Source organism: Helobdella robusta, assembly GCF_000326865.2.
Source record: "Helobdella robusta unplaced genomic scaffold HELROscaffold_37, whole genome shotgun sequence".
NCBI classification, from domain to species: domain Eukaryota; kingdom Metazoa; phylum Annelida; class Clitellata; order Rhynchobdellida; family Glossiphoniidae; genus Helobdella; species Helobdella robusta.
This window is the reverse complement of record NW_008704785.1, coordinates 385,592-398,867: the sequence shown is the minus strand read 5'-3', so window position 1 is coordinate 398,867 and position 13,276 is coordinate 385,592. Positions and strand designations below refer to the sequence as shown.

At 31.1% G+C, this 13,276-nt stretch overlaps 4 protein-coding genes across 4 annotated transcripts; 1 reads left to right on the top strand and 3 right to left on the bottom strand.

Moving 5' to 3' along the window:
- Positions 1–1,077: 1,077 nt before the first annotated feature.
- On the bottom strand, positions 1,078–3,596 carry HELRODRAFT_176239 (hypothetical protein; the record flags this gene model as incomplete). Its single annotated transcript, XM_009023710.1, has 6 exons — positions 1,078–1,174; positions 1,318–1,473; positions 2,641–2,805; positions 2,954–3,018; positions 3,127–3,258; positions 3,492–3,596. 6 exons carry the CDS (start codon positions 3,594–3,596, stop codon positions 1,078–1,080), a joined length of 720 nt encoding a protein of 239 aa, XP_009021958.1.
- An 805-nt stretch (positions 3,597–4,401) lies between these two features.
- On the top strand, positions 4,402–6,711 carry HELRODRAFT_113361 (hypothetical protein). Its single transcript, XM_009023709.1, has 5 exons — positions 4,402–4,712; positions 5,154–5,379; positions 5,483–5,566; positions 5,679–5,791; positions 5,953–6,711. Exons 1-5 carry the CDS (start codon positions 4,576–4,578, stop codon positions 6,512–6,514), a joined length of 1,122 nt encoding a protein of 373 aa, XP_009021957.1. The 5' UTR covers positions 4,402–4,575; the 3' UTR covers positions 6,515–6,711.
- Positions 6,712–8,308: 1,597 nt separating this feature from the next.
- Positions 8,309–8,776, bottom strand: HELRODRAFT_83597 (hypothetical protein; the record flags this gene model as incomplete). Its single annotated transcript, XM_009023671.1, has 1 exon — positions 8,309–8,776. A coding segment is annotated over one exon (468 nt), but the record flags the coding sequence as incomplete, so codon positions are not given.
- Positions 8,777–10,533: 1,757 nt separating this feature from the next.
- DVR (putative BMP/DPP-class TGF-beta signal molecule) lies at positions 10,534–12,623 on the bottom strand. Its single transcript, XM_009023653.1, has 3 exons — positions 12,089–12,623; positions 11,198–11,855; positions 10,534–11,043 (listed from the first exon to the last, which is right to left on the bottom strand). The coding sequence occupies exons 1-3, from the start codon at positions 12,312–12,314 to the stop codon at positions 10,743–10,745; spliced, it is 1,185 nt and encodes a 394-aa protein (XP_009021901.1). The 5' UTR covers positions 12,315–12,623; the 3' UTR covers positions 10,534–10,742.
- Between the last annotated feature and the right edge of the window lie 653 nt (positions 12,624–13,276).

Sequence of the window (13,276 nt, the reverse complement as noted above, 5' to 3'; positions counted from 1 at the left end):
AACCATATTGAATCAGGTTTTTGTTACTGGTGTTATTATTGTTGTTATTGCTGTTATTGCTGTTATTGTTGTTATTAATGTTGTTGTTGTTGTTGTTGTTGTTGTTGTTGTTGTTGTTGTAGTTGTTTTTAAAATTCATCTGTAACAGCTCAACAGTCTTTGTGATGAGAGATAATCTTTTCTGTGTTGTTAACGAGACAAACGCTCTCAATACAACTACATAACAACAACAACAATATCATCATCATCAACAGCAACAACAACACCAACATCATCAACAACAACAACAATAATAATAATAATAATAATAACAATAATAATAATAACAAACCTGGACTGCTACGGGCTTAAGAAGACAAAGGCTCTTGTCTAACTTCGTCAGACTTATCAAACTGCACAGCAAATCAACATTCGCTCTGAAGTGAACACTCTAGAAAATAATAATAACAATAATAATAATAACATTATTATTAATATTATTTTGTTGTTGTTGTTGTTGTTGTTGTCATTATTTTTGTTGTTGTTATAGTCATAATCAAAAATAATCTTAATTTATACAATCCAGTTATATTTAAACAAACGACAACACAAACAAACAAAAACAAACAAACAAACAAACAAACATACAAACATACAAACAAACATACAACATCAACAATAATAATAACCACACCGACTAACATTTCGATATAGCGAAGACCTCAGGACTACGTTATAAGCGTTCAGAGCAAAATCAAAGATCTCATCATCGTAACCGCAGCCTGCATCGTCATCATTTCTACTCATTTTAACAGTACTATTATTATTTTTTTTATCGTTGTTGTTGTTGATGATATTGTTGTTGTTATAATTATTACTATATTTATTGTAGGCGTGTAGAGATAACATACAAAAGTCAATCATCAATCCGTATCTGTATTGATTGATTGATTGATTCATTCATTCATTCATTCATCTAATAATTCATTAAATCACTCATTCATTCACAAATTTATAAGAAATAATATCCATCCATTCATTCATTTGCTCGTTCGTTCGTTCAATCTTTTTTCCTTCATTCATTCATTCAATAATTCATTACGCGATTATGATTATGATCACTAACGCCGACAAAGACCCTATGACATCATCTGACACCGGGTATAATGTGGAGTCCTCGTTTACTTCTTTCCCTCTATTATTATGATGGATGAATAAAATTACACACAAACAAACACAAACACACGCAAACATACACACGCAAACATACACACACACGCAAACATACACACACACACGCAAACATGCACACACACGCACGCACGACACGTAGCTTACTTATTAGCAATGATATTATCATTGACATCATGGCCTTCTTCATTGTCATCGTCGTTATAATCACTCCATCGAATCTCTTTGAACGTTAAGGGTTTCAAATCGTTGAAAATTTCATTCAATTCAACTTTTACAGACTGGCCGTCCTTTGAATTGGACCTAAACATGTAGAAAAATATAATAGAAAACAAATTAAAAATATTAAAATAATTAATCTAATTATATATATTATCGTATAATTCCATGAGGCTGTAACTTAAATGACATCAATCAACAATGATGACATCATTCGAAGCTCAGTAAAACGAAGCAAAAAGAAAAATCTACTGAAAAATCTGCTAACATTTTAATGCGTAATATTCTCCTGTATAAATCAGCCTCCCTAAATGATGCAAATATATCTTCAATCACGTGATCCAGGCAATTTTTTACCTGCCAATCGATCAATCAATCGATCAATCAATAAATCAATCATTCAACCAACCAATCAGTCATTTCATCGACCAATCAATCAATTAATCAATCAACCAATAAAACATTCAATTTATCAATCAATCAATTATTTATTAATTCACTTCAATACAATTTTATCAAACGATATACGTACGTATTCGCAGGTACCCAGAACACATCAGATAGATAATAATAATAACAATGATGATGATGATGATGATGATGATGATGATGATGATGATGATGATGTAAACTCTTTAATTATTCAGAGAAAACCAGTAAAATCAAAAATATTCAAAATAAATTATGTCAATAAAATGTTAAAATTAGTTAAATATAATTAAAATAATAAAATAATATGAACGTTATCCTGAAATAAGTGCCATGATATGATAATATCACATCTTCAAAATAATAACCACAACGAACTAACAATCAAAGCGAGAAATGGTTTCTGCAAATAGCAAGCGGACATCAGCAAGTCACTTGAACACTTTTTAATCACATTCTTCGCCTTCTCACGACTACTTCTACCACTACTACTACCACCACCACCTCTACTACTACTACTACTATTACTACCACCACCTCCTTCGCCACCATTATCACTACCACCACCACCACCATCATCATCATCATCAGTAATATTATTATTTTCATTGTCATCCAGGTAACACGAGAGGAGATAGCTTCATTTAAAAATAAATTTATGCGTTATAAAATACAAAAATTTTTTTTCGCAAAAATAATAGTAATTATTATTATTATTATAATAATAAATTATTTGTAATATAACGATATGGCGATTGTAATAGTGATTTAAACGTATTAATAGTAATTAAGACGTAGCTAATATAGATGAAAATCTCTTACTGACGACAGAGTGATTTAAATGCTAGGTCACAACCATTATAAGAATCCAGAAACGAAATGACATTTTCAAATGACTTTATTAACATTTTCATGTGGCTAGGTATCAGAAGCGGGCGGCAGAATCTCGCGAACATGATGCATACGTTATAAGCGTAAGGAGTGGCCCTAAAATTCGAAGTTTTTTTTCTGTTTCAATTGTGAAACAAATTTATTTCCGATAAAAAATTTTTTTTTATTTATTTTATTGTATTTAATTTTAAAAAGAAATAATTAGATGAACATAAGTATTGAGTAAATTTAATATAATTTATACTTTTGTCTCTTCTTCTGGATGTTTAAAACTTTTTGAGTTGAATCAATAAGAACGTTTGCTCTATCCTAGTTTTCAAGTTTATAAAACAATAGATGACATTATTGAAAATAGAATTATTTAATTAAAAAAATCAATAAACTGTTTGACAAAACTTCAAACAGTCAGAAACAAACCAAGCAGTTAACATTCAAACTGGGCAGCATTTGGATGGTACATATGAGGGCTCTACACATCCAGACATCTTCAACTGGCAAACAACTATGGTACATTCTTAGGCAATCCTTTGCTATATCCAATGAACATGTCTAAAAAAAATGATATAAGACAATGGTATAAGAATATCAATAAAACGATAACGAAGAACGTTATGACAAAATAGTTTTCAATATCTATAACCTAAACATTCTATTTTAATTATAGACATAAACTTGCCTATCATAAGATATTATGTTATCATATTTTACTAAATTTCAGACAATGCTATGCAATGTTTTGCTACAATTTATGATTAACCTTTATATACAAAAAATAAAGCGACCTTCAATGCAAATTCAGCGCACTGAACTAATAAATCAGAGCCGAATTGGTTAGGAACTTTTTTAGAAGTCCCATCATTATTACTGCCGTCAAACAAGTATTTCATTTGGTTGTATGCTTCATCAACTTTTAATCTTACATTTGTGGGGTCTGAAATAATTTACAAATGTATTATTATTATTGTTATTACAATTTTTATAAAAGTTTTGTATTAGAATTTTTTTCTTTAAGAAGTTTTTTAGACTTTAGAGATTTTTAGAAGTTTAGTTTAGAATGAAAAAAAGAAAAACGAATACCACGATCGTTTTTCAAATTTGCAAACGATTTTCTTATATTTTTATCCATAATTTTTTACAAAACGTTTATAATTTTTTAATTTAAATTTTAAAAATATTATAAATATTAACGAATTTAAACGAAAATTGCCATCATAAATTTTTCTTAGACAACGATATTCTTCGTTACTATAGAAATCAAAACTTTTAATTTAAAATCAACTAAAAGTGAACTCTATAATTATTAACCATACAGGTGAATTAAACATGGGATATATTCATGAAATTAAGCGTCATTTCATCTTTAATATCTGCATTAATTTAGATTTTTTTATAATTGTGAAAACTGTTATTTATATAGTGTATTCTTTCGTTTTTGTTTTTATAGATATATTTCCACTTTTCCATATTTTCTTCAATGATGCGAACATGGCCTTAGTAAACCACTGTATTTCACCAGGCAAAAGCAATTTATATTCAAATTAATAAAAATAGTTTGAAAATACATATAATTCGATTCGATTACATTGTTTTAAACATATGTCAAGTAAATAGTTCATATAGCTTGTTAAAACAAGCCCTTGCAATTCTATAAGCCAAAGAAGTCAAATAGCCCGGCCCCTTCACTGACGTTTAATGTTTGTTTACATTGTGGCTAACTTCGTTTTCTTTCGCCCAGATACTAATTTAAAAATTACACAATATATTACGTTTAATGTTTGTTTACACAATATATTTTCTATAATTTGTCGGATTTGAAGCTTTTTTTTTTTCTATCGAAATCGCGTTTACTCAAAAAAAAATCAAATTATGTCGGAAGCACGGGCGAAAAAAGATGTCGATGATGTCGCCATCGGAAAAAAATTATCTCGACTGAATGGAGAAGTGAACGATTTGACGAAGGATAAGCTAGTTGAACAGTTAAAAGTTCTACATTTAAACACCAAGTAAGTTTATGTCATTTTCTGGTAAAACCTTTTCTGCAATATTTAGTTAGATTTTAGAGTACCATTTTATTTTTATTTATTTAAGATTTTTTTGATTAGTAGTACAAAACAAACAAATACAAAGGCTACAAAGTACAAAGAAGACTAAGATAAGAATTTAAGAAGATGAGCAAATGCTCTCGTCTCTAAAATAGACTGAGACTAGATTTAATTTGTAACTCACATCACAATATATATTTCAGTATTTAAAATTTTATTAAATCATAGTTTTTGTGAAATTGCAAACATATTAGACAGTCTATTTAGTTTTTAACACACTCACAACAAAGTATAGAAGGTATCAATAAAAATTGAATAAGAGTGAAAAACATTTTTTATTTTTCATTTTCTCAAACTTTATTTAATTAATGTTGTTTGAAATTAATAAATAATAATCTTCAGAGGTGTTAAAAGTGTCCTTAAAAGAAGATTGAAATCCTACCACAAGAGAAAATTGCTAGCAAGTTTGAATGGAAATATAAATTTAAAATTTAATCCAGGCCAGGCCTTATATGATTATTTTCTAGTCATTGATTTTGAAGCTACCTGTGATGATAACGTAACCTGTTATAAGCACGAAATTATCGAGTTTCCTGCCGTCTTAGTGAATATTTCTGAACAAAAAATTGTAAGAGTTTTTACTTTTTTCTAATATCTCATCTATTTTAAACTGTTGAACCATTCTGCCTGACTGTCCATATATAAATTTAAAAAATAACTTCTTTTTTCAGGTTGACGAATTTCATTCGTATGTGAAGCCCGTGATAAACAAAAAACTAACTCCATTCTGCACAGAGCTAACTGGCATAACGCAGGTTAACCCTATCTTCTATTTATTTATTTACTTATTTATTTATTTGCTCGTTTGATTATAATTATATTATATATATTCTATATAATTTTTAACATTATTTTTATAATTTGCAGGATACAGTAGACAAAGCCCCCGTTTTTGTAGAAGTTTTGAACAGCTTTGAAGATTGGCTTAGGAAACGTAGCCTTGGTTCCAAAGATAATAAATTTGCAGTGGTCACTGATGGGTAATGACAATTTTTTTTTAAATTTCAGAGTATCATTATTTTTCAGTAATTTTACGATTTAATTTTGTTTTGACTTGTTAAAAATCATCATCTATAGTATGTATATTTTAATATTTTTTACAGTTTTGCTGATTGTTTCTGTTTTTTATTTCTACCTACAGGCCGTGGGACATGAGCAGATTCATGTACCAGCAATGTATGCACAGTAGGATCCAGCTGCCACAATGGACTCGCAAGTGGGTAAACATTAGGAAATCATTTTGTAATGCCTATGAGCAGCCGAAGGCTTCGATCAACATCATGCTCGAAAGTTTTTCAATACCCTTCGAAGGCAGGCAACATTCTGGCATCTGCGACTCGAGGAACATTGCAAATATTTTAATACAAATGATTAAAGATGGATGTTACCTCTATGAAAATGAAAGAATGTTCAGCAGAAAGATTGATTCAACGAACAATCTAACATATAAAAGAAAGGGCTTTGATCAAAAATTCGTGTCTCTTTCCAGAAAAGAATTGCTGGAATGCAAAGATGGGGAAGTGATGAGGAAGATGAGGATGATAATTTTTATGATGAGGAGGAGGGGGAAGAAAAAGTTTTGGAGTGCGGTGACGTCATACATCAGAATGGCGTCAGACATAATCAACCTGATGATGCTAACAAAGAGAATTTCGGCAGAAACACTCGACGTGAGAGTAATACAAGAGATCACAAACATATAAACGAATCAAACTCAGATGACGGTTGCTCTGATTTATTACGTTTTTTATCTCTTTGAAAATGATTTTTGAATTTTATTAATGATAATTATTTACACATCAATTTTTTTTTTAATATTTTCTTGTGTAAAGTTATTTTACATTTTATTTGGCGAAAAAAATGATTAGCCTAACTGGTAATAAAGTAAACGAATGCTAAATTTGTAGTTAACAAAATATTTACAATGCTAGTTGAATACTCAGAGAAAAACGTTCGCCAACAAAGGTTTATGTTCATTTGAAACTGCTCTTCAGGAATCTGCTTTTAAATGTCGGCTGTTTCAGGTTGATGTTAGAAATAGCTGAATGATACGATTTCGTGTAGTCGCCATTTTTCAGTGGACTGGACCGTCTTTTATTGAGAAGTGATGAAGTGCTGGTGGTTGTTGAAGTGTAGACGTCGTCGTCTTCTTCATCATCGTCTTTGGCGCGATCATCCTTGTTCTTTTCCGACATCACTTGGAACCTATAATAAGACATTGGTTTGATGTCAGATCTCGTTTTGAAGGTTGAAGGCACTCTGTCCAGCACATCATCATCCATGTTGTTTTCTTTTGTGGGTCTCTTGTTTGTCAAGACCACTTTCTTACTGCTTGTGTGAACTGTGGATCTAGATTTTGGAGGGCTGTTCATGTAACTGTTTATTTCTTCGTCTAATTCGTAGTTGTGTTTCTTGATGACCGTTGAATGAGATTTCACTGGAGATGGAGAATTAGTTTCGTTTGGTGCGGCTACTTTCGGAGATTTTATTCTCGGGACAGCTGATGAAACTTTTCTGGTCGGTACATTTTCAGTTAGATGATGAATTTCATTAACGAACTGTTTGTGTTGGAGGTTTTTCAATTGCTTCGTCAGTAGTGCAGATTTGGGATTTATGGATTGCTCGTCTGAGAAAACCGAGCGCAGCACGTCCAATTTGTTTTGAAGATTCACAAATTTTGGATCTTTCTCCGCAGAACCTTTGCCCCATATGATATTTTCGTCTTCCTTGCTTATTAAAGAGTCCAACAGATTTCCAAGCTCCCTATCGTTAGTTTTAAGTGAATTTTCTGTATCCAAAAAATCTTTAACTTCATTTGCTAGCTCTCTATCAACTGACTTCATTTTGTAGTTCAGATTTTGTCGATAGGGTAGAAGAATGTTGGTGTCAACTGTTTTTGTTGAACGGGCGGGCGATTCTTTATATGGAGTACTTGCTGCAATAGGTTTAGATGTAACAAATTTTGTGAGAATATCATCATTGTTAGGTTTATTTGAAATTCGATGTCTGTCCTCAAAAAGTTTCGTCGATATGTTGGTTGGTTGTAACTCTTTAGGCGTGTTCGCACTTTTGTATTTATCGTAGCTTTCATTAAGTGCACTTACAATTACGTTCGGATCAACATTTCTAATATTTTTAAAAGTCGAGGCTGTAATTGGATTGAAAGATTTTGTAGTTTTGTATTTATAATTCGTTGAAAGAAAATCCTGTGGTAAGTAATTTTTCTCTGGTTCAACTTGCTTAGGTTTTTGAACTAATTGTTTTTCGACATAAGCGGTGTTAAGCACGGGCCTGTAATCAATTACTTCGTATTTTTTTACTTCGTCAGAATTTTTAGATTCATTTGCGACTTTCTTTGTTGAATCGGTATTATGAACAGCACCATCTGTGGCTTCCGTTGATTTCTGATTATCACTCGCTGCAGTTGAACTCTTGTTGGTGCCTTCGACGCTCTCACTGACGATATCCAGCAAATCATTTAATCTCGCGAATTGAACCAGCTGTTTTCTGAATCCCATATTGCATAATATAAGCAAACGTTTGGCTTTTAATTCAACAATAACATCTAGCAATCGTTTCTTCTGACTGATCATCATGTAAGCGGCGACAATGGCCCCACTACGATTCACTCCGATACTACAATGAACGAACGCACGACCGCCCGACAACGTTGCTGAATCCAAGAAACCTATGGCGTCCTCGAAAAACTGCATTATATCGAATTCGTCATAATCCTGCGCTGGAATCATTAGAAAGTTTGTTATACCGGAACTTAACGGGTATGGTGAACGAGTTAAATCGAAATTCCTTGTACCGGCGCAGTTTAAAACGTGTGTTATCTCCAAACCTTGCAACAAGATGACATCGTCGGCGTTATCCTGGTTGCCGATGTACAGCTGGTCGGTAAGTTTCGTTGGATGAATTGGTGGACTATGTTGGGGATAGCCATCCAAAATTACTTTCATACGTTTCAGGTAATAACTGTCCGGTGGATATTTTTCCATCGTACATATAATGTATCCGTGGTTTATTCTGCAAAATAGTTAGTAATGTAAAATAAAACTCATTTCACAACGCGATTAAAACATACCTTTGTTTGGTTTATCTCATCAACCAATCAATATATTTTTCGTCAATTCGAAAATTTTATTTTGAAAATTCCCTAAAATAAGAAGCAGTAGAAATCCAACGCACTGAAACGCTTTTACCGTCGAAAGTTTTGTTTCTGCTTAACATAGCAACAACATACATTGCTTTACAATATGATCACCATATTGTTATCAGTATGAGGCATACGAGGCATGAGGTTTAGTGCATGCAGCAACCGTTTCATCATTATATATAATACAACACATATGCGTTGTATGTTCATCGGTGTTAATAAATGCGTATGTATGTGCATATATGTAGACATGCTACACATGAAAATATACATACACATACACAAACATGTGCACGCACTACACGTAAGGTTAACCAAGATTACAAACGCCGGCTTCCAACAACTTATTCGTCATCTTATCACAAAAATTACACGAATTTATAATAACAAAGTAACTGTTGGAAAATTTTATTTTACAAATAATCAGATCAATAATTTAGAAAATTTAAATTAAAAATTTATAATTCAGTTAGAAATTCAAGCATTTTGACGTAATGTTTTCCCCACAATTCGTTCTGACGTAATGATCCATGTATGAACAACTAAGCAGTATGTTAGAATAATTCTTCTCGACGGCGTAGTTTATTCCGGCCTTTCAAACAGACAAAACTTAATTGAGTAAAACTGATAAATGAACAATTAAATGAATAAAATATTTACTTGTGCTAAATATTTTCCGATGCCATGCCCTCTGAACTTGGAAGGCACATATGTATGATGAAAGTCGATGGTGTCATTGTTCTCTCTATAGTTCAAAACCGCTTTTTCGTTGTCTGTCAGCAGTTGAAATGTTTTTGCCGTTAGAAATGCTTCTATTACTAATACAAAATAATAAATAAAATGAGTCAAAGTCAAACTTTACCATTGAGTTTCAAGTAGAAAGTGTTGTTTTTCAATAATCGTGAACGACGTTTTTAAGATTTAATTTTGACGTTGTGCACATGAATGACGACTGCATGTTCGCGTTGAATCTTGTTGCGAATGTTCGAAGCATATGTAATCACACTAATCCGACGGCTAAACTCAAAACAAGTCCGTTAATTACTTAAAAAGATTTTTGTTAAACTTAAAAAACTTGTTTATAAATCGACTAAAAGGAGACTTGTATCTTAAACTAAAGCGCATTTTCCTTCCAAAAAATATTCATAGTTCATCGTAGGCATGTGTAGAATACATGGTGTATGTATTAAGTATTATGAGTGTAATTGCATCTATCGCCCCAATTTAACGTTGGTACATTTTAAATACTGATAGTAAAATCATTTTTGCATAAAAAAATTGACGAAATATATATATATATATATATATATATATATATATATATATATATATATATATATATATATATATATATATATGTTTATTTATATATATATATGTTTATTTATATATATATAAGCATATATACCTAATTCAAGCATATATGAAATGATTATTATAACACAGCGTGACATTTAAACACCATGGTTTGAGTAGCATTACATAAAAGTGTGGTGTGGATATTACATTGCACATTTATATGAGAGGCATCAAAGAGAGCTACTATGATAGTCATTAAAACACTTTTTAAGATTTATCATTAAGAATGCAATTAAAATAGATAAATAAATCATGTTCGAGACACTTTCATCTTGTATATAAACTGTTGTTAAGCTTAATATTGTTCCTTAAATAACGATAATGTTGTTTTTGTTAACCTAAAAGCAACCGAGTAACAAAATTGTGTCTGGCTGTTTATAGATATGGTTTAATTATTCTAAAAATATCTTTCATCTGCATCCACAAGCTTCGACGATCATGTTCTTATAATCTTTTAACACTGTTCCCATCTCGTCGTAGTAGAATAAGGACAGGGAACTCATTTCTGTCGGTACGCAGCAAGGCCTGGGTACGGCAGGGTTCAGATCGTGCACCTTCATTTGCATGACCGCGTGATTGGTGGCATTCATTTGGCTGTGCAAAGGTGAAGGACACTTGCCGCTGCAGTAGAAGGCTTTGTACGTGGTGGGAGCGATGATCCAATCCCACTCGAAATCAGAAAAGTTGATGAACAGCGGTTTCCGTTTGCACCTTTGAAACGTGTTCAATGAATGGTCATTTTATAATTATAAAAATATCTGACTGAATTTAATGTCATTGTTTGAAAAAATTTAAAAAGATTATAACTACTAGTGTATAAATAATAATCAACTTTGATGATTTTCAAGAACAATGAGCAACCAACCAGTGACCAGCTTCGTCGTTAATTCTTCGCTTGCGTTGAGGTGCGTAATTGTGGTGGTGATTTTCTTTCTTAAGTTTATGATTGTAATGTTTGTTATTGTTTTCCCAGGTGTGTCTTGTTTGTCTCAATTTCGACAAATGTTGTTGCATCGTTTCGATATTTTCATCGGTAAGTTTGCCGTAGAGAGAGCTGTCGTTGTTGGGACTGGCTGACAAGTACAACAGCATGAACGGCATTTGTTGGTGTGGCTTTAAATTTTTGTTTAGTATATTCTTTGCGATAGTTTCAACTTTGAATATGGCTACAACTTTTATCAACCAATTTTCATAAACTTTGTGAATTTCAAACCATTTTTTTAAGAATTTATCCGCGTCGAATATCATCCAGCAAATGTCTTTACTTGAATGAATTTTCATACAGTTCTCGCTCTTCACCTCTTGCCTTGAGACGTGTTTGTTGATTAGAAACTTTTTCTTCTTCGATGAGTTCTGATATTTTAAAATGAATTTATTCAAATAAATGTTGACGGTGTTCGTTTGGATGTTCGGTTCATAGATTTCAATGACAATATCGCTGTGTAAAACTTTAGTGTGACTCTCTTGATGGGGCAGTTCCACTTTAATGTAATTTAGCTTTTTTCCGTTTCGGTTCCAACAATCTTAATGAAAAATCCAGCGGTCATTAAAGTAGGAAATATATTAGAATTTAATTGAATTTAAAATTTATATTAATAAAGATTTTGAATGTTACTAACCATGAAACTTAAATTGTTCAATCACATTTGAAATTTAGCGGCCATTAAGGTTAGAAATAAATTATTAAAATTTAATTTAAATCAGAAAGTATATTGAACGTTACGTTGAAGAAATTTAGAACGTTATACTAACTAACCCTGAAATTTAAATTGTTCGATCTTATTTGAATCCGCGAGTTTCTTCAACGTTGAATTTAAACTAGCATCATTCCTGTATTGTTCTTCGTGAATGTTATTTTTTATACGAACCAAATTAACCATAAATTCGACGTTATTCTCATTAGTTACTCGTTCATGCGTACAACAAATTTTATTACTTAAAATGAATACAATATTAATCAGAAACACTTTCGAACGCAACATTTTGCTAATTATTTGCAATATTTAATATTAATATAACGAAATTATGAATGATATATAAAAAATACGCTAGTGTTACGATAATAAATGCTTCTTGTTCTACGCTATCCTTCTCTTTTATATGCCAGAGCCGTTAATTGAAAAGCAATTAGAATATTCTCAAGGGTAATGTGGCCTGTTTCAACATCAAAGCACCAGATAATGCTTTTTTATATCTAAATATATTTTCCTAAAACAATCTTTTGTTAAAACGAACCTATTACTTTGTTAATTACTTAAAATGTTTAATATGTTTAATACAATAGAATTTAATTTTTTTTCATTTTTTTGTAGTAAATGTTCTAGTCCTGAAATATTGCTCAATGATTACTTATGCAATATATAAAGACATCATCAGACATGGGTATTTTTTATTATATATATATATATATATATATATATATATATATGTATATATATATATATATATGCTCATACTTTTAGTTATACTAATAGGATTACAGCTGGAATATGTCATCAGGGAAGATGCGACTGTTGCCCATCAATCTCGAGATTGCCGCTGATGTTATGATGGTTAAACGTCCAATATTTCATTCCACCATTCCATCAAGATGAATAAGATTATTTTATAATCGTCATAGGTCAGCTTTAATTATTCAGTAGTTAGAACTCAGAGTCCTGTGTTTTTTTTGACCTGGTTTGAATGCAGAGAGAGCTCACATAATTTTCTATATATATATATATATATATATATATATAAACAAATTAATATATATGAATATATATATATATATATAATAATAATTGTCTAACCCATATACTCAATGGTTGTATTTATGTTTTCTGTGGGTTTAATTTTAATTAAATTTCAAAAGTGAATTTATGTCGTGAAACATTTGCACTTCGATTTCAGATTTCGTGTTTTAAAGAGCTTTGAACGTTCGTTTTAATTTTAGTAAAATTGT